At 38.9% G+C, this 22,327-nt stretch overlaps 2 protein-coding genes and 1 pseudogene across 3 annotated transcripts; 1 reads left to right on the forward strand and 2 right to left on the reverse strand.

The window, feature by feature from the left end:
• Nucleotides 1-88: 88 nt before the first annotated feature.
• On the forward strand, nucleotides 89-3,542 carry LOC146461865 (torsin-1A-interacting protein 2-like). Its single transcript, XM_085086260.1, has one exon. The coding sequence runs from the start codon at nucleotides 215-217 to the stop codon at nucleotides 1,313-1,315; it is 1,101 nt and encodes a 366-aa protein (XP_084942386.1). The 5' UTR covers nucleotides 89-214; the 3' UTR covers nucleotides 1,316-3,542.
• Nucleotides 3,543-6,307: 2,765 nt separating this feature from the next.
• Nucleotides 6,308-6,721, reverse strand: LOC146461866 (uncharacterized). Its single transcript, XM_085086319.1, has one exon. It carries the CDS (start codon nucleotides 6,719-6,721, stop codon nucleotides 6,308-6,310), a length of 414 nt encoding a protein of 137 aa, XP_084942445.1.
• A 934-nt stretch (nucleotides 6,722-7,655) lies between these two features.
• On the reverse strand, nucleotides 7,656-21,005 carry LOC146461867 (alkylglycerol monooxygenase-like; annotated as a pseudogene). The gene is made up of 16 exons (XR_014857278.1): nucleotides 20,699-21,005; nucleotides 19,753-19,869; nucleotides 18,826-18,953; nucleotides 17,135-17,286; nucleotides 16,363-16,466; nucleotides 13,846-13,937; nucleotides 13,309-13,375; nucleotides 12,928-12,960; nucleotides 12,717-12,749; nucleotides 11,950-12,032; nucleotides 11,800-11,859; nucleotides 11,612-11,686; nucleotides 10,095-10,214; nucleotides 9,011-9,093; nucleotides 8,620-8,708; nucleotides 7,656-7,970 (listed from the first exon to the last, which is right to left on the reverse strand). The product of XR_014857278.1 is annotated as an alkylglycerol monooxygenase-like (transcript).
• Nucleotides 21,006-22,327: the final 1,322 nt, after the last annotated feature.

Consider the following 22,327-nt stretch of genomic DNA (forward strand, 5'->3'; position numbering starts at 1 on the left):
AGAGCGATTTCCATTGGTCACGAAAGTGTTATTACCAATCAACATCATCGTAAGAAGATAAAAAAGAAAACGAGAGGTTACCAAGCAACATATTCCGGGTAGACGCGCGTTTATAATTAACTCGAGACAAAATCCGTCTGGGAAAATAATTGATGCTCCAATTTGTTTATTTTTCCACGTTGAAGGAAACAGCAGTACCTTATCACAGGACTGAATGGCTTCTATAATTCCCACTTTAACAGAGAGTCAGATCGTAAGTCCACCAGTTGAGGGTCCAGCAGGTAACGGAATCGACGGCGAAAACACGGAAGTTGCAAGGGGGCCCTCAAACAGCAACGAGAAACCCGCCGACGAGAAAGTCAAAGGGTTGGGAATTAAAGGAACGAGGAAGAGAGGCAAAGGTGAAAAAGAACAAAAAAAAGATGCAGTAAGTGAAACAACTAAGCAAGATAATGTAGATGAGCCCGGTAACCAGCCTGCACAATTGGCTCCCTCACCTGCCAGTGAAGATGACTATACAGACGAAATCAAGAAAGCAGAAATGAACGCAATACCTGCCAGGCAACCGGCTAATTTTAAGGACATATCCAAGGGGATGGTAATTTTAGCTGTCTTAGCCGTCGTCATGTGTTTGGTGGCTGCCATCCTAAATGAGCCTGAAATGAAGACTGACCTAGACTATCCTAAAATCTTTGAAAATAAACTCAGCAAAATTCAATCCTCATTCACCAATCAGACTGACCGGTTCTGGAGGATTTTGAAGAATCGTTGCTTGGCACATCTCAGGAATACTAATCCCCGTCAACCGCTTGTGTTGTTATTGGCGGCACCTCCGCCAGCTCATGATGTGGTGGACTGCTTAGCAACGAAACTGGGTGAAATGTTGGACCCAAGGCATAAAAGAAATTTAGCCATGGTTAATGGAACTGTGGAAAGAAGCAAGCAGGGAACTGAGGTTAAAAAGAAAATGGATGACTTGCTGATAGACAAATTTAAACAAGGCCATCGAGCAGCCCTTATTCACCACCTAGAACACCTCCCACCTCCATCACCACTGTTGTTTTATTCGTATTGTGACGATCAGAATGCACTGCATAAGCAAGTGGCAATTATCTTCACTGTGCACCTACCAAGAGAACCTGATTCATCTTTGCCTGCTAATGAAGCTGAAGGAACTGTGGAGAAGTACCTTTCAACTGAAGTGTGGAGCAAAGAAGACCAGGATTCAGTCGCTGCTCTTTTAAGCCGTGTTGCAGACACTGTAGCCCTGATGAACGGGGAACCTAGTGAATCAGTCAAAACATTGTGTTCTTGAAGACTTCAGACTAGGAAGTGGAACTGGTATGGATACTAGATAAGCCCCTATGAAGTCTGCTTTTTAACTGTTTCATGTCAGTCTGATTCTGCCGTATAGACTCAATTGCATTGACAAACGTTGACACCTTGAAAGCATAAACTGTGAACAATGAGACCCAATGGCTTTATGTGTATAAGTGTACTAAATTTATTTGCATGATATTCTATTCCTTGTGCAACGGTTGATGACCAAAATTAGTTGCACCTGGCAAATGATGAAAACTGTCCAAGCTCTCCTTAAAGTGTCCAAGTTGGCCAACAAGGGCCAGTTTGAGCCTGATCTCTCCACCTGCCCCTGCAGGTTACTTTGATTTCATGATGCATCATTAATTAAGGACGGTGCCTACTTTTGTTACTGTGCATCTTGAGGTACTTGGGTTTCCTATGGGTGGTCCCTAGTAATACAGGGATATTTTTACTCAGTGAAAACTATGTCGAGAAAGCAGAACTTGGCAAGTGCTCTTGGTATTTAAAAAGAAAACTGGGGGTAACCATGTATTTTCCAGAGAATCAAGCAATTCGATAAAAAAATGCCATACATTCCCTTGTATTTTGGCACTTTTTAGGATTATTGTTTCTAAAAAATTATCTCTAAAAAACATGGGTGGTTTGCCCCAATTTTGCTTTTGGATTCCAATATCCCTTGCTAAGATCAGCTGCTTAAGTCATAAACTCCTCAAAAATACCTCTGTATTAGTAGGAACTGTCCTTAGATGACTTTCATCTCTTGAAAGTTCAAAGATCTGAGAGGAGGTATTTAGGAGTCAGGGCCCAGTTGTCCAAAGCCCGATTAAGCTAATCCTGGGTAAAATTATGTGAACTTTGATGCAAGTATATTTACTAATCCATAAGGATTCGTCCAAACGATTTTTGTCCCTAAGTTTTGCGTTAGACTTTTCTGTACCATTAGCTTAAAATGAGCCTTTAAATCATTTTTATTGAGCAAGATGAAAACCTTGTGTAACTTTTAATCGTGGGTTAGCGTTGATTGGCTTTCGAAACACCCGGCCCCGGTATATTTAGACTCGTGGGCTATTAATACCGTAGAGAGAAAAAAAAATCAAAAGCAGTATGCTCTCTAAACCTGTGGAGGTGCAGTAGGTTGGTTGGACTTGAGGCTGGTTGGTGCATTGTGTTTACCCCACGTTTTCTCTCTCCAGCTATGTGCATAGTGGGTACTGAAAGCATAAATTTCAAGAGTGACCCTGTGATGGAGTAACCTGCAATCAGGTGTTCTTTTTTTTGAGTGAGCACAAAAGTGTGGTGACGCGAGAGTTGGCTGCCGACTCTCGTGCATGCTGCCACACTTTCGTGCTCACCTCCCCCCCCCCCCCCAAGAAAAAATGCCTGATCCAGGTTAGTGATGGAGGTGCTGCCTATCAAGGGGTGAGAGTGGTAATAGTTTCCCCAGAGGCCAAAGTTTAGTACTAGGTATATCAGCTTCTTTATGCAACTTTTACCTCACTTTTCTAAATTTACACAAGTAGACCTTTATTAACTAGGCAGATTTATCACCTGGTGGTGACTCTAATAAATCGATACAATGTCTGCATTCCAACAAATTATGCAAGGTGTGATTACTTTTAACCCTTTTCTTAACTTAAGTTGAGCATCCAACTGAAGGCTACAGCACCACCCCCAATGGCAAATTCATATGCATTAAGATTTTGCTGTAATGATGTTAAAAAAATTAGCCAGTTAAAGTCTGTGATTCTTGATCAATAGTTATGGTAGACAAGTTAGTTTTTGTTAATTTTGTTTGATAAACAATTCATAATAATTATGAATTGTTTATCAAACAATCTTAATTATTAAAAACCACACAAACATAATGGGTGTAAATTGGGTTGCCTGTGGTGCTGTGCGCAAAATGTATTGTCCTAACAACTATCATTGGCTTATTATAAAGTAACATGTTCTTTTGGAGGTTTGTTCTCTTCCTAGTTTTCTTGTGAAGTGCCTCTTAACATCTTTTTGTAGCATGTTTGTTTATGGCTTGTAAGGAAAGACCCATTGGAACTTGATGAGAAATGTACTGGGATGTTTAATTTACTCATTATGAGATAATTACCTATGTGGTAAGCCATGTAGTTGTTGATCACATTCATTTAAAGATTATTGGTGGATAACATTTCCCGATTTATATTACTACACAATAAATAAAATAACATAATAACAATGTCTGAGCACCTAGAGGATGGTCTTATTGTTACTTGTATAGTCAAACACTGTCAAATAGTTGACCCCCTCACTTGATTTTTACCCCTCCCAGGGCGGTGGGATGTCCCCCTCCTAACTTTAAGTCAATGGACTAAAAGGATGCACGCACAGAGCAGACATGGGGAAGAATATTATTGGGAGGTATTGAATCACGGATATCCAAGCTGGATTCCACCATTAGTTTTCTGGACAGTAATAACATTTTGAGGACTTATGCATACAATTCATGGTATCTGGGAAGCCAATTCTCTCCAGCCATTTAGATAGATAGCTTTATTAAAAAAATCCATTGTAGCCCAGAGGCTTGACTACAGACTCTACAATATATAATACTGAAATACGAGAAAGGATAAAAAAAACTATTATAAATAAATAGATGAATAAATAAATAAATAAATAAATAACAGTATAAGTAAAAACAAACAAAAAAAAAAACAGCCGCGGATATATGATAAAGCCATTAGAAAAAAGCCGCGTTATGCTTGATAAAACTATTCTTAAATCTATTCTCAGGCATATTAAGGCATGGCCAAAAGCCTAATTTGCATAAAAAATAGGAAACAATCATTAACACTTCGTACATTAAACAAAAAAACTGTCAAACTTGGTAGTTAATATATAAAACTTTTGCTTCAAAGTGATAAGCATTTTGGTCACGTGACCTGTAAATGATCATTGATTGTTAAAGATCTTCTAAGCCAAATGGGGTATATAAAATGAAATAGCATTAAATCCCCTTTAGTGTCATACGTTTACATGTCAAGGACTTGCAATGAATTAGCCTTGTTTGCGTGTCCACATTAAATAGCAGTCCTACAATTAAAGGAAATAGGTCACGTGACATTAGAAATGGCTTAACAACTTCTAATAGGAATGTTAGGTACCACCATACAAGGCTAATTGATAATGAACTTTCATAGTCTAATAGTATGATACCCAAAAAGGTTTGATTATAGTTTGTTTTATATACCCCGTTTTACTTTAAAGATTTTTAAAGACGTTAATCATCATTTAATGGTCACGTGACCAAACTGTTCCACACTTTAAAGCAAGAATCAGTTAAGGTCATCAGGTTTCATAAGACTGCTAAGTTTGACGTTTCTGTGTTCAATCCACGAAATGTTATGATTGTTTTCCGATTTTATGCAAATGAGGCTTTTGGCCATGCCTTAATATGCCTGAGTTTGTTCTACAAATAGGTACGTTAAAAGCGGCTTTCTTCTTAAAACTACGGTACTAAAATTACTTGGCGGCAAAAGGCCATGTAATTTGTGGAGGCTGTTGTCCTTAATCTCGTTGAGTAGTCGCTCCGTCAGCCATTGGCGCCGTTGATGGAGGGTGGTAATGTTGCACTCTTTAAGAGCGTCTTGGTAGCCTAAGGGCCTCTTCATATGGTCCCGGTTGACCGGGCTAGCCCACTTACCGAGATCTCGCCTCATTCCTATTTCTTTTGTAAAAAATTCGATGTGTTCATATGAGAAGGCGGGCCAGCCCGGTTACCGAGATCTCGGTTTCAGCGACCGAGATCTCGGGAGTCCGGGACGAAAAATTTCTCATATGAACACGGTATCCCGGTTACCGGGATGAAGTCTATAACCAAACATTCGCGTCTCAGAACGGATATATTTGATTATTACGGCTCATTTCTGAGATGTTCTAGTTCAAAATAATTCCTTTTCGTAGAAGAGATAAAGATATTATACTTTTGAGGTTTGTAGAACCGATAAAAATGAAAAATTCTTGCCGGGCTTGTTCGGTAAATGTCACGCTCGATTGACCGCGTCACCACTTTTCATCTCGGTAACCGGGATGAAATTTCCCATATGAACGGACTGCAAAATTCATCCCGCTTACCGAGCCATCCCGGTAACCGGGATCATATGAAGAGGCCCTTAAGTCTGGGAAAATAATTCTAAGTGCACGGCGCTGAATTTCCTCTAGCTCTTCAGAGAGATAGGCAGACCATTGTGGAAAACTTGGCAAGCATATTCAGACACGGGCCGGATACACGTAATATAGAAGCAAAGTAGCTGCGCAGGATCTCCTTTTGCACGCTTAAGTTGCCTTAACAGATAAACCCCAGAGGCTCCTTTTTTATAACATTCTCTATGTGAGCGTTCCATTTTAGACTGTTTGAAATTGTGAGGCCAAGAACTTTTATGCTAGTTACAACCTCTATTGGTTTGTTGTTAATAGTAACTGCTTCAAAAGGATCTACAGACTTTGAGAAACTTATCTGCAACTCTTTACACTTGTTCTCTTCAATTGGAACTTATCTATTTCGGCTTGCCTAACTAGGTCGTTTTACAGCAGCTTGTATTCCACTTGGTTGGCCCTTGTGGACCGTCTCGGTCATCGATGTATCATCGACGTACTCCCAAAGGTTGACGTCATTGACATTGATGTCATTTCTCATGAGCCAGGGCCCCAGTTTGGTCCCCTGCGGTACACCAGCCCTGACAGGACCCCAATCCGAGTAGCAATCGTGGGCGAGTTTCACTCGTTGCTTCCTGTTGGTAAGAAAATCTGCAATCTAGTCCAGCACCCAAGGTGCGAGCTCATAATCCGTAGGCTTAGCCGTGGGAATGGTGTGGTCGATAAGAACGAAAGTTTTCCTAAAGTCGAAGAGCACCACGCGCACTGTAGAACCGTTGCTGTCGGTATCCTAATACCAGTTGTGGAGCATGCTGATTAGGGCATGTACAGTGCTGGAGTTCGGAACAGTCCCGTATTAATCCTGGTCAATCTTCGCAAAGACGGCAGGCTTGATGTAGCCGTCAACAACAAACTCTTCCCCAACTTTAGAAAGAATTGGGGTCAAAGAAATGGGTCTCAGGTGTTTGTTCACATCGCTAACAGGTGAAGTCTTCGGGAGGGGTGTAATGTCCGCTTTCTTCCACGAAGTTGGAAGGCGACGCTCCAAAAATGAAGAATTTAAGATGTCTGCCACTGGTGCAGCCAATAAGTCAGCGTTTTCTTTTAATACCCACGAGGGGATTCCTTCAGGTCCGGATGCTTTGTTCGTATTAAGCGCCGATAGTTTCTCAAATACTGAAAACTCAGATATAGGACAGGGAGGATCTTGTTGGCAGGTATATGCGTGCGCGTGTGCGTCAGGCGTGGCTAGAGGAGTGAAGGCGGTCATTGGTGACAAAAAAGTGTCGTTAATAACATTGGCCAAATGTTTAGGATCTTCCCTTTCATCGGCAAGATGTTGAAGGTCTGCGATGGGGCTCGCGCGCTCCACCTTAGAAAACCACTTAGCTGTTTGATTTCCTTCCACCACTGGGCAGGTTTACAAGCCTTGAGGTCTTTGACTTTGGCATCATAATACTTTGCTCGACACGCTTTTCGATCTCTCATTTACCTAGATTAACTGGAGCAGTGGCCAATATGTCCCCGGAACAACAGGATTGACTTCTGCTTTCAAGTTTTCCGTCCACCCTTGATTGCAACATGTAGTTCACTATACTTCTCAAACTTCTTCAATTCCTTCTTGTGTGATCGATAATCAGACAAACCTTTTACTCTGGCTCTTTGTCGTTTCCTCTTTGTTTTGTCATTGGACAATAAAACGAACACTAGCACATGTTTTGCTTCAATGTACTTTATTTCCCTACTTACAGTATTGTTGTAAAAACACATCAACGGCCATGCATGCAATAACCGCTGCATATGGTTGTAACAGCTTCTTATTTCATTCATCTTAACTTTTACAATATATATATATATGTGTGTGTACACTGTTTAAAACTCGAGCAGCAGTGTTTTATCAGGATCTAAAACCACGAGGCGCAGCCAAGTAGTTTAAGACCTGATAAAACATGTGCTGCGAGTTTTTTGAACGGCTTCAAAAACATTCCTGGAAAAGCGTGTGCCAAGTGAGTTCATAACGATGCTCTTGTGAACGTTGGAAATTAGCATACGAGAAAAACATTAAACACCGCATACTAGTAAGGAGGAGGTTTTTATTGGGTTTTAAAACTACTGCACGTGATGTTTTATTATTAATAAGTTTTTGAAACTTCTTTTGTAGAAGGCGTTTTGCCTTAGGCTATGTAATAACTGACATGGAATGAATATTTTTCTTATTCACATGAGAGTGCAAAGTAAATTGAATTTACCCTCGGACACCTTTTTTTGTAAAAACGAAGTGAAATTATCAGTCTTTTATTAAACAATCAATCCTTTCATATGACATATTGCTATATATTTTACTGTCGTGTGTAGCTGTGTTGCTCATCTGATATATAATTCTATGAAGACGGCCTGTTCTTGACACACTGTTTACTCAGTGTTGGATCTCTTGGAAGACAGCAAGGAGCCCGTTATCCAGATAAAGGCAGATACCATGAAGATCCCTCTGACCACACCAATGAAGTTTGTAGGAAATACTGACAACATCAAATGAAAAACATTACATCAAAAAGTCATCTTTGTCTTGATTACTTGGACATGAGTTTTCACACGCTAGTTCTTATATATATAGAACCAGGCAAGCTCTCCTGCTGTCAGCATACCCAAAACCCTTTCCTGGTCAAGCGTATTTTGAGACAGGTAACATAATTGGCTGAAATGGGGATTGTAATAAGAAGGAAGCACATCATGCTGACCAGCCATATATATTGCTAATAATTGGAACACTAATCCAATCAGAATTCCCAATAAAAATCAAAAGGCAACCACTGCAAAGTTTGGAAAACATGAGGCACACGGACAGTCACGTGGATGAGAAAACATTGTACCAGAAAGATTTATGGAATTGATTCTAAAAGTTAAGATGTTCTCTTCCACTTATGCAAACAAGTAACATATATAGTTGTGATGACAAATTTTGTATCTGACAAGCAAAAGATCAGTTTTGCAAATTTCCAGAAACACATGAAATTTCCATCTGCACCTGTACGTGAATGGTTGAATAAACAAAGTATTTGTTCTACCTATGTACAGTTTTTTACAATTTTGACCCACCAAACACATACATCTATCTGATAAATGCCAAACAAAGTCGAACAAGTAGAGAAAAATGTTTACTAAAGTTACCTCCAGTGTCGACATTTTGGGACGAAAGAATAAGATCAACAATGAGGAACAGAAGGCAGCGGAATAACTCCATGTAAGGAGCATACCACCTGGAAAGAAAGGAAAATGATTAGTAGAGAACTGAAACCTTCCGTACACCAAAAACCCCACTATGTACTTCATTTTGAACAGCATCGGATAACAACTGTTTCAAAGGTTCAACATTTTCTGCTGTTTACCCAGAGTATTGAAAAGCTTATGTCACGTTGAACGTTGAATGATGATTCACAATGCATGTTAACTTTTTTTTCAGCAAATTGTTGTACTTCTACAGAATGGTGATGCACACTTAAGGATTTAATCCACCGACATTTAAACGGCAAATAGTAGAAAGTAGTTAGCGGTAACTTACTTGTTATCAAAAAGAGCTCCAGCACTTGAAATGGTAAGAATGAAATACAAAATCACTCCAATCACATGAAGTTGGCTCAGTACCTGAACCACAATAGAAAAAATTAGTATAATTCAGTTGGAGGAAATTTTGCAACAGTACTGTTTCAAGAATTTTCAAACAGTTGTAACTAAACATAGTCAACAATAATAATATATATCTTGCTGGATTTTTTGAAAATGTAGCCTGTGAACAGGCTGCCAAGTGGGGTATCTCTTTGTCCTATGCCCGACTTTGGAAGACTGTTCACAGGATATTGGAAACCGGCCCACTCAAGCCATGTTTGAATTTGAGAGTCAACGGTGCAAATTGTTTTCTTTTGATCAATTCTCCAAAGTCACTATAATACAACACATAAAAATGCATAGTCCTCTTTTTCCCTCTCCTCTGTGTTCTTTCTCCTTTCTTCTCTCGTTTGCGTAACTCTGAACCTTCTCCGGGCCAAAATAATGTGTTTTGGGGTCATTTCACGAGAAGCCGTCAAGTTTAAATTGGCCACACCTTTCTTAATTAAATCAGCTAGATTAATTATATTTTTAAAAAATTGAAATATAATAAATTGTGCCATCCAGACTTCGTTGTGAATTCCACAGTCCTGGAATGCTTTCCATTTGGCCAAAAGTTTCGGTTCAATCAGTGACATGCGCAGATCAGACGGAAATTTTCCGGACTAAACCGACAACCTTTTGGACGTTCTCCACTTTTTCCGTTTCAGTTGGTTGGAACGGAATTATGAACTGTTCCATTTGCACAAAACTTTCAGGCCCATTTTGCAGTCTTCTTGTGCCATCAGGTACGCTTTTTGATCTACGGTACCAATGAGATTGCAAGTTTGGAAAGACTGGAAAAATGCCTCTCCGTTTGACATGGAAAGTTCCCAAAATTTCCAACCGAAAGTTTTGACTGAATGGCGGTCAAAATGTCCCAGATTACCAGCAATCATAATTTGTCATCTAATAACAAATGAAACATTTCCTAGTATAAAAAACAGCTTTTATTCCGACAGTTTAGTGACATCTGTATGTGTCATTCTAATATTACTTACCATTCTTCTCACAATTAACATCTGATAAGCAACCAAGGTAACAACAAAATGTACAAGAAGATACAGATTGGCCCAACTGTGGGCTACGGAACTGTCATATTTCTGAATGGGATACTCAATCTAAGGTAGAAAATAAGACAATGTTATAATAACTAAAATGTACTTGAAACATAAAAGATCAAAGGCTCCTGTGAGCCAACTCGTGAAAGCAGATGACACATAGTAACTGAAATTTAGACGGCTACGGAAACTTCCTCGAAAGCTAAAAGAAATTATATCTTTGCCCGATTATGTAACGAAAAATGACCATTCTTGTACTATAAAAATGATTGTCAAATTATTCTGTACAGATTGAATAAGCCAATTATTCTGATGCGCCGATTGAAAAAAATCACGTGTTTTTTTTATTCAAAGTTCATAGAAGCACGCCATGTGCAGCTACGTCATGCAAATTCGTGTCCCCGATAGTCCGGGGCTACTGGATTTCGCGATCGGGCTAGTGGATTCTAACCATCACTTGCCCGATGGGCAAGTGAAGTTTTTTGGGGAATTAAAATTACAAAATTACTGTAGGGAAAGCCGATCTCACAAAGGGAAATCTGTTCAACAAAGTATCGCATTACATTTCATGCCCGACATAAAATGCGTGATATTTTTCTTTTGGAGTTCAGTCCACGCAATCCTCAAGTAAAAATAATGAACTATGACAAGCTCTTGCTAAATAAGAATTATTTATCGACCGCGTCCTTTTGCTTTCCCATAAATTACCAGTTGTAAATTTCGAAAATGAAACATTTTTTCCCTTTGAAACCTCTATGAAAGCTGACAAGATCTTAAAGTGTTCATTTCACCAGAAATTTGCATAATTTTGTTTACGACGTCAATGATGCGTGACATGGCACGTTCCGCTTTCGCGTGAAAACTGACAAATTAAATTATTTTTAATTAAATTATTTCTAGATTAAATTATTTTTAATTCTTAAAAGAAACCGCACTTTGTAGAAAAAAAAACGAAAAAATCCTATAACTTTGCTCAGATTCAACGAAAAGTCTCCATTCTTACACTAAAATGATTGTCAAATTATTCTCTACAGAATGAATGAGAGAATTCTGACGCGTCGTGAAAAAAATTTTCACGTTTTTTTTTCACTAATTGAGTTTACGACCCCGGACTTTCTGAAAAACTGAAAAAACTTGTAACTTTGCTCAGATTGAACGAAAAATCTCCATTCTTGCACTAAATGATCGTCAAATTATTCTCTACATTTTGAATAAGAATTTCCTGATGCGCCGTGAACAATAAATGTTCGCGTGTTTTTTCCACTAATTGAATTTAAAACTCATTTACTGCGCACGCCCGAAAGTTAACGACAAAACCGACCAACCAACCAACCAACCAAGTCAAAAGCCAGCTATCGCTATAACTCGTTCATTGCGCTACACGCATTCACGAGTTAAAAAAGAATCAAAGATTTGCTCCATTAAAAAGCTGAAGCACACAAAAAAGAATATGTTACCTCTGGAAGATCTGCAGGGTCACCCAAACGAGGCTTGCCAGGAGTCCAACCAGGACCTTTGAATATCAAGGATAGCTACGAAACAGAAATGGTTTATTACCGTTTATTTTGGTTACTTAAAACGGAAACATTCTATCATTATGATCATTAATTAGGACAATAAAATTCTGTTTGTATATTGACACTACCTTATTCGTTAGTCCTGGTGTTTCCCAAACTGTTTTCCAAATATAGGAGAAGTGGCAGAGCTATGAAGAGCAAAAGAGGGTAACGAAATTTCATTTAAACATCTATAGTTTCAAGCTACCAGCTTGTGCTGCGACTATTGTTGTCCTAACCTGTGTATAAATGGGATCCCAACTAGCCAGTGGATGAACCAGACCATATGCTAATTCTTCATCAGTTTCAGCTTGAAATGTCCCTAAAATATAAAATTGAGAACATGATAGAAACCATAAATGAATGTGCCAGGCCCAGGTTCCCTGATAGCTGATGATTTTCACTTTACTGGAAGGTCAGTCTTCAAACAAAGCATACAGTGGTAAAGGGGTGATCACCGATTGACATGATTCATTCTGCCCGCCAAAGAGGTGGAACAGTGTCAAATAGAGAAGCACTAGCATTGGAAAAAGCCTAAGATTTTTTCCTTTTTTTTTTCTGGTGACCCAAACTTCCTTGCCAACTATGGTTAGCAACCAAGGGGGGAATTTATTACACCAGCATTTAGTACTCATCTTAGCACGCAGACATACAATGAAATACATTTCCACTAATTTCACAGGATGCTGCGTAGCTTACTCATTTTTGAAAGGAAGAATCTGTTTTGGAGGAAAATGACAAGGTCTAGCTCCATTAATAACATAATATGAGGTCATGCCTACCAGTAAGATGGCCAACTGTCAGCCTCAATCCACGCCACAATCTTATAGGAACCTCAAATATCATTACAAAACTCACTGCAGTTACGACAACCAAGCACATTTGGAACATCAACTACTGAAACCTGGCAAGGACACACTAGCTTCTGAAAAGTGTCTGGTGCGTTGCTGAGACCAAATGGTAAAGGTACTTCAAAAATAATAACAAGACCTGATAATTAACTCACCAAACATTCTGTCCCAGATAATCAAAGTTCCACCTGAAATTGCAAATTTAAATTAAAACCAGCACTTTGAATTAAAAGGGATAAACGTACTGTTTTCATTGATTTTAATGTTCTCGAAGGGATAATCGAGTATTTACTGAGTAAATGTCATCTGATACCTAACCAGATGCAAAATTCACAGCTTGTAAATCATTATTAATGGTTTACTTACCATAGTTTTTATCAATGCAGTATGGATTTCTTCCTGAAACAAATACAAAGCAACATTTAAGTTAAAAATCTATGACATAAATTTGTTACACTCAGTTTAAAATGGCTATACAGCAAGAAATGTTCTTTCAAACACCCTGAGCTCCAATAGACGTCTGTCAATAACAATACGTTTTTCTTAGCTTGACCATTACTGATACTATTAAAACCTGCCATCTGAATTAAAATAGTTGAAACATTTTATTTCAAGATCTACAGTCACGTAACTGATTGAAAATGTTTAAATGACCTTCCGATTCATTTTCAGAAATGTTGGAATATTTTAACCATATTTTGTTTACTGGCACTGTATACAGTATCTGATTCATATGTAAACTATTACCATGGTGCACACGATGATGACTCGGAGTGTTGAGAATGTACTCAAGAGGTCCGATTGAACGTACTATCTGGAGGACAGATACAAATCACAGAAAATTCAAGGGAGTGACACGACACGTACTTCACACATATTCACCACTTAACTGGTTACCCTTTAAAACTTCAAACTATAAAATCTATTAATCTATTAATTAAATTATTTAAGTACCTATGCTCAGTTGAAAGGCCATTTAAATAAGCAGAAGGTACTTTTTATTTCATAGGCACTTTAAATGAATAGCAGGTTGACTTACAGCAATGCATGAAACTGATAAATATGCTGTGAATGAAGCCCCATGTAATATTTGTAGCTGAGATATACAAGTCTCGAAAGAACTGGTGATTGTGTTTTACAATTAGCCTGATGTCTAGATTAAGTTTGGGTTCAACAAAGTAAAAAGTGAATGTCTGAGTTGAGTGACAGAAGCAAAATAGAAACTTGATGGGTAATACTTAATTAGAGTGCCACTATAGCAATGGCTGGTTAAAAACTACATACCTCTGTATGAATCCAGAACTGGTAAAGTAAGTTAAACTGAGTATGGACAAAGAAGATTGAGGCACTGCCAAGGCCAAAGGTACGTAAAAGAACTACAGGAGAACCAAACTTAAGTCAATTAGCAACTGATATTTTTTTACAATAAATTCAGACAGATTAGTGACAGTATTATTTAACTACTATCCAGGCAACTTATATTTAACCTATTTACTAAATTAGCTTGTTTACAGTAGAGTGAAACATTTGATGTAGCAATTAAAGCAAACGTCGGGCCTAATTGCAGGATAATGTTTGAAATGATTGTCAACTTGGAAAAGTATTTTCCATTTAACACTACATGTAATACTCAAGCTCAGTTGTGATTTATCATGATAATCTTATATCAACCAAACAACGTCACTTTCTTCTTGCCGTCTCTTGACTCCCAGGTTACAACAACTCTTTCAAAACTCAGAGCTCTGGAGTCCACTTCATTTTCTCTGCGATTTTGAAGAGATAGTTCAATGGGAGTTAGGGGTATCTCTGCAGAGCCCTTAACACGGTGTGTGTGATGGAGTGTTGCCAATGTGCGAGCCAGCGAGCCAAACGTGCGAGCCATGCGAGCCGTGCGAGGCATGCGAGGCAGACGTGCGAGGCATGAACAAAACATGCGAGGCTTGCAAGGCATGAACAACCCCCAACATAAATGCTAACCGTTAAGCTAACCGGGGAGCTATTTAAGCTAACCTGAGTGCTATTTAGGCTAACCGGAGTGTTTTTTAGGCTAACCTGAGTGCCTCGCACGTCTGCCTCGCATGGCTCGCTGGCTCGCTGCCTCGCAGATTGTCAAGACCCTGTGTGATGTTGCAATCATAAACTCATCACATGGACAATCTGCGGATTCTAATCTTCATCTGAGACCAATGACGGAATGGTTAGAAAACAGTTTACCCTGGATGAACATTCCAAAGCTTCTTCAATTGTAAGTCATCCTGTTCCACTTATTTAAAACTGTAAGCCTCTCAAAAATGTCAGGTAAATTGCACAGCCCAAAGGGCATTACATCCAATTCACGGTGGATTTGAAATGTTCACCATGTTAATTAAGTAGCCTCCATACATACATACATACATACATACATACATACATACATACATACATACATACATACATACATACATACATACATACATACATACATACTTTATTTATTCCAGAAGCAGACTATATAACCAAATAAAACTAAGAAGAAGAGTACTTCTAGAAAAGGAAGTTTGGAGGTTAGCCCTATGCGAAAACTCCCTCAAATAAAAGAAAAACAAAAATAAGTATACATAAATCGAGATCTTTAAAGTCAAATATTTAAATACATTTTGAGCTTAGATTTAAAATGCTGAAAGCTATCAGCTTCCACTATATCACCAGGTAGTTCATTCCATAGTTTCACAGTTCTAACGAAAAAAGAATGTTTATAACAGTTGAGTCGTGCTGGTTTGACATAGAGCTTGTATTGATGATTTGCCCTTGTAGACCGAGTTGTGGCGAAATCAAAAAAGTCTTCAAATTTTAAATGATAAAATCCAAAAACTATCCTATAACATTCAATTAAAGATAAATAAGTTCTACGGTTGGAAAGAGTAGGCCATTTTAGCACGGTTTGAAAAACTTTTAATACACCCCTGTATCACTCAACAAGTAAATCTAAGCGACTATATCCATTCTTTCTGGTCACATTATCACATTGAACTTCTCACTGTTTCTTCAGTCACATAGCTTAATTTAAGGCTTGAAAAAACATAGTGCCAAAGAGAAAGCTTATCTTGAACTGCAGCATCTGTCCAATGAATGACCTAGTACTGTGGCAATAATTATTGTAGCTGGCCATCAGATAAAGTAGGAAGTAATTTGCAGCATTCTGGGTTGGCTTTGCTTTCTGTGTTGCTATATTTCTTCCATAGGATAAGATGAATTAGTACATAAACTGGGTCATCAGGAGAATACAATTCCAGAGTTTTTAAACCAATTAAAACTGGTCAAGTGGTCATGGTATATAAGCAATTTTATCATGGCCACCCACAAATATGGCAAGTGTATGACATGTATGACTGATTTAGCAAGATTTTGTGGACAGGTTGTTTTTATAATAAAAAAAATATATATACATTCCACTTGAACTTGTTGGATACGAGATGGTTATATCCAACTCTGCAAACTATCACCAACTATACCAGAGGGAAATCTCATGCAGCTGGGTAATTACCAGAGAAGTTGTTGGCTTGGGGGCCTAGGCTCATATGCCAAAAACTCAATTTGACCTAGGAAGCTGTAGAGGGGTCAGTGGGCAGTCAGAATTGAACACTAGCTTGTCATACGTACAGTTCACAAACAGACATAACCTTATTTCTGTCAGCCTCACAGAAATTATGTTAACTTAAAGCTATAATGTCCCTACAAGCATGGGTTACCCCTGGTTCCATTCTTTATACCTCATCATGAATTTTATGATGTCTGAAATAACTTGACATATTGAGTACTCACTGCAGAGGTATACTTCTGAACCACAGATTGTCTTAAGGCAGTTGTGAGGTTGTAGTCCTCTGAGCTGTGGTGTACTTGATGGGCTGCCCACAGGACGTTGATTTCTATGAAAAATTAATCAGTCACTTAGTTTAAAAAAGATGCTCAAAAGAGGATAATTTAGGTCACGGGAGTGTGGGGGGGGGGGGGGGGAGGGGAACTAAAAAAAATTTAATACGGGGAGGCTCCACCCCGAGGTCTGACCCCTTACCCTTTTATATACCATTTTTGGCAGAGAAGGTACCCCTTTTGTACACCTTCCATTGACAAATGGTACCCCTTTCGTTAAAAATATTTTAATGAAAGGCCCTTTTAATACCTAAATTAAGCCCCTGTAGATCCTAATGTAACAGCATGTAAGATCATCATCATCATCATCACTCTTCATAGCCGAACAGGCCAATGGGTCACCATCACAAATGCACCGGGAACCACAATTCAAAACATCAAAATTCTAACATGACTATAATACTTTCTGCATGCACAAAAATGCACATTTTTCAGATTCCTTTGTTTCTTAATTCCAAGATTAAGTAATAGGATTAAGAAAAGGCCAAATATATATTAATTAAAGCTTCATGTCCAGAAAGCCTTTCTGGAGTAATGTTAGAAGTTTGCTTAATTATTATCACACATAGGCTTTTGAAGCGAAACAGCTGTAACAAATTATTAAATAAACTACTGTAATTAACAATGGCCACTATAGATTTGCTTGTGAAGACCACAGTCTTACCATGCGCTGCCCTATGGAACCAATAATAGAGAAAGTCCACTCCAATAAAACAAAGGTACCATGTCCAAGGGTTATCCCAAGGCAGATTCACCAGACAGAAATTGTTGTGAACAAATGCGTAAAGGGCAAGCGTAAAACTTGATATGATTAACCTAATGAGGCCCAAAAAAAAGAATTAAATTACAACTATGTACTAGCACAAAAAACATGCAATTTAAAGTAATCCAGGCATTGCTTTATCTTAAATTTGAACATTTTAAACAAAAAAGGAGTCAAATGCTGGTTGATTTATTTTGCTCCGCTTAAAACAAAAGAACATCAGAAAATTCATTCCTGCCTACTTGATTTGGTCTGATCAGTGTAGATTTTGAAAACAAAATGCGCCAAGTTCTCAAATTTATATGGTGGCCTAATATGAAGTAAAAGAGAAAGCAGCTGGGATTGACTTCATTTTTACGGTGGTCACATTGTGCATATTAAACCTTATTCTTTTAATATTTAAAACATTAGCTTGTCCTAAAACCAAAGGTGAATTAATTTATGTACACAAAATATGCCAGCATCAACTAAAACTCCAAACATAACAGTAACAGTGCATCACTTCAGCTATAAGCACTGGTAGCCCAGTACAATATCAGTTCAGAAACATTCCAAGTGGTTAAAACCTGTACCATTTGAGTTTACCACCAGAATTTCTGGGTTTTCTGTGACTAATATATTAAATAGCAGCCAGTGAACTGCCCATGATAGAAAGCTTGTTTACAAGAATAGAGCTGATCTGCAGCAAATAAAATGCCTCAGGTACCGGCCTTACTTCTCATCCAATAAGCTTGATGGCAAAACCACACCCACTTGCAGACCAAAATGACTCAAAAATCAAAAACTCTGGCTGAAGGGGTGGGGGTGGGGGGGGGGGGGGGAGGCACACACCCTCTTCACACTTAAAAATTCAATTGTAAGCCCGGCCTAGCCAGGCTTAAATATTCATTTCAAGGAATTTTACAGGGCTTACTTTTGGAAATAGCTTAATTACTGTAGGGAATTTGCATTTGGAATTAACTGGTTGGATTTGACAATAAAAATAAATTACCTTGAAACACTTAGCTAACAGCTTATATCTGGAAGGTTATTTGCCACTGTAAAGAGATTCAAGTGCTGACATTTCAAGTGCTAGCCCTCCGTCTCCGACAAAGGCCTAGACGCAATTGAATCTCTTTACAGTGGCCAAATTTATCAACTCGATCAGTAGTGTTGATAAAACCATACATCATATCCACTATCCCACTGATGTACCACAAGTTTCTCTAATCAGAAACTTAAACCCCCTTATAATCTACATTTGGAAGGGTTTGCTGTCAAAAGGATTTCCATGGCTTGTATTTCTGGGGGAGGGGGGCTTATATTTAGAACTTTACTGTAGATTATACGGGTGAAAATAACCTCTCAGCATGAAGCTGAAATGACGCAGTCATCTGCATCATTGTGTCTAAATTGACTATTGACTTGTCTTAAGGATGGTGCCTCCTTTCGTACTGTGCATTCATTTTGCGCAGCTTGGACTGCCGTCCATTAGAATCTCTATTTTCTTAACTTTTCTATTTTTTTTTTATTAGCAGGAACCATCCTTAAAATGGTAAATATAGGATCATGAACACGGCATGAACACAATATAATGTCTTATTCCAGCATACTTGGGCAACTCAGAAAATACTCCAGCAGATATTGAACTGAATGCATCATTCAACCTCAGTCTTGGTAGATTGGTCAAGAAAGCTAATATGTACTCCAGCGCTATGGCACCAAAGAAAAATGGAACAGCCTAGAGATCGACCAAAAGGATATTATAAAATTAAATATGATAGATACACTAGCAATATTAAGTTTATTTATTTTTGTCAATAGAAATGTCATTAATTTCCTCATCTCCTCAGCAATTCAAGCAAAATAGACAAACAGTTATTTTTCTCCGTCAATATCTTTAGAAATCATATGTGATTGATCACTCAGTCTCTCATGACAAACAAGACACAGGGTTCACTGATTGAAAAAACTAGGACAGATTAAACAATGAACACTTCATAAGCATTCAAACTGCAATGCCCTCCCACCTTGGGAGAAGGAGAGGAAGGAAAAGGAACTGAACATGGGGGCATGAACTGAAAGAAAAGGGGAGGAACTGGAAAAAAAAGGGAGCAGGAACTGGGAGAGAAGTGGTAGGAACTGGGAAAGAAAGGGGTTGGGAACTGGGAAAAAAAGGGGTGAAAACTGGGAAAGAAGGTAGTGGGAGCTGGAAAAAAAGGGGAGCAGGAACTGGGAGAGAAGGGGTTGGGAACTGGAAAGGAAAGGGGTGGGAACTGGGAAGGAAAGGGGTGGGAACTAGGAAAGAAAGGGGTGGGAACTGGGAAAGAAGGGAGTGGGAACTGGGAGAGAAAGGGGTGGGAACTGGGAAAGAAAGGGGTGGGAACTTGGAATGAAACAGGTGGGAATGGAGGAAGAAAGGGGTGGGAACTGCAAGAGAAGGGGAAGGAACTGGGATGAATGGCGGGGGTGACTCAACGTAGTAAGCCAAATAACTATTCATTTTGCTGATCCATTTTTTACATTATTCACAGGCTAACCTGATTTACATAGTCTGGCACATCCCCAACTTGTGTAAATGAAGTTTCCTTTGGTGTCACAGCATAAAAAAGGTAACGAAACCCTTGCAAGAAAGTGACATTTCCACGCAATGATGGCTGCAACAAATCAAAATTTAAGACAGTTCAACATTAAAAATTGCACTATGTGTACTTAGTTAATTAAGTTCCCTGAGGGGAGGGGGTAATCAATAAAGTTCCATACAAGGAGGCTGTGTTCAGAGGTCCATTCCCTTCAAATACATAAAAAAAAGCCTATCTTATACGCAAAGATAAACCAAAAACAGAAGAACATCCTCTATATTACCGAAATTAATCTGTTAAAACTTCTACAAGGAATTTCTGTTCAGGTTACCCCTTCAAATACTTGGATTAAATTTCTACGCTTTCACTTTGCAATCTATTTTTGTAACGCTAAAAGTTTAAATTTCTCTCTCTTTGGCAAAAGGCACCCCTTTTAGAAGGAGCCTGCCCATGTACCTAGCACTGTGAAGTACACCTCCCACAACCCCACCCCCACCCCCGCGCCGGGAGGGTAAAACAGCTTTAACGTATACTAACTGGTTTGGTGTTTTCTGTCCTAGCAAACCTCCTTTTATTTTAAAATAACCACTTGCTCCTTGGTTGTACAATGATTATAACATTTTGATAGAGAGCTTGGGGAAAAGCATGAACTACAGATCAGAATGCAAGCTTTATCGCGGTGATGGCGTGAAAACCAATATGATCAACTGACTGTAGCTTATTATCAGTTGAAGCTACATGTAAATACTTTTTCCGTTTGATGAGAGAAAAAGAAGATTTTACCGCGAATACTGATCCACTCATAAGGAGAGAGAGAATTAAGATTTCTCAGAGCCATAATAAGCTTAAGCTTTAACTGATCTGACTAAATAAACAGTAACGGGAAACTCGGTGAGAAACTTACCGTGCCGGCCATGCTCACGCTGATCTGCTGTGGTGACTAGAAGAGCTAAACGAAAAGCGAAAATTGAAAACACTTCTTCGCTATAAGCTAAAAAAAGTTATGGTTAGTGGCAGGGTTTCTGCTGCAGCTACTCCCACGGGACAATGATATGTTGTGCCATGGTTGTTTACCTGGGCATCTCTGAACAGCGACACAAAAATGTTCCTTTGGGAGGTACTCGGGATGTACATATCCTCAACCAAAGACTTCATAGAAAATAGCTGAAAATAGATTAGGCCAAAAAAAAAACCCGAACAAGACTAAAAAAGCAGAAGATATGTCATAGAGTAAATCCGTTGACAGTCCCAATTTAGCTATTTCAAAACAGTTTACCTAATGATATATTTTCACCCCCCTCCCCCCCCGCCTCACTACTTGGTCGAAATTACTCAGTGCCCTTGAATGGCCGCGAAAACCAGGGCGCCCGTTTCGGCCGTCAGGGGTCATCATGGGCGAGCGTTAAAAAAACGATCCATAAATGGTGGATATGAGGATTCATTTGTTAATAAAAAATTCAATAAACAACCATTAAAGGCTGGGCTCCTGACAAAGAGCAAATTTGCTCCTGAGTTAACACGAAGCAGGAGGGTTTACACAGGACAAATCACACGACTTATGATGCGATTCATCCAAGTTTGTAGGGGAATTGCGTGACTTCAAGGATGGTCATTTTTCTGCAAGCTTTGCAAAAAAAAAAACAAAAAAAACAAAAAAACAAAAAAAAACAGAGAGAGAGAGAAAAAAAAACAAGACTCCGAGAAGGCTTCGCACAAGAAATCGGGGATATAAGAGCCCTCAAATTTGACTAGCATTGTCATTCTACGAGACGTATATTTTTTGAAAGGGCTAGGCGGGTGGGGCCCAGGAATGTTACCGACAGGAAGGTGCGTGGACCTTTATAACGACTGTATACTTTTTTTTTCGGGTTAGAAATCTCGTTTTGGGTTTTTTTTTTTTTTTTTTTTTGGCCAGGCACTTTTTTAGGACTTTTACGTGGAAGAAAATGTACTTTGTGGGTTCCTATCTGGGTCACTGGACTCTTGGTTTTATCTAACAAATTGGCCTTGCACCTCCTCGACACTAACGTATTTGATTAGCCAAGCCTCGGTCAAGACCATTTGCCACCGTAAGATGTGGAGGTGCGTCTTGAATTATAGAATTTCCATAACCTTGACAAGGAGCCATAATCAGGGATCCATCCCTGATTATGGCTCCTGCCTTGACTAAAAAATATTTGCGTGCAATTGACCAACAGTTCTCAAGTGGTGCTGAGTAACGCCATCGTTTAGTCTCCCACGAAGCCGTTATCAGGGTCGTCACGCAACGCTTCCCATCGTTGGGGAGAAGCCTTGCGTTACTACTTTAGTAACAGCTACTTGAAGGACTACCAGGCGTTCAACTCAGGACCCTTTGACGGTCTTATGTATATTGTTATTATTATTATCATCATCATCATCATCATCATTATTATTATCATTATTACCATCATCATTATTATTATACCCCAAAGGAGAGGCAAAAGCCAGAAGAAAATCCTCCACACCACTAGAGGTAAGCGTAAACTTTGCGCTGTAATTTCTGCCTATTTTT

Source organism: Pavona decussata, unplaced genomic scaffold, assembly GCF_977016875.1.
Source record: "Pavona decussata unplaced genomic scaffold, jaPavDecu1.1 SCAFFOLD_193, whole genome shotgun sequence".
NCBI lineage: Eukaryota > Metazoa > Cnidaria > Anthozoa > Scleractinia > Agariciidae > Pavona > Pavona decussata.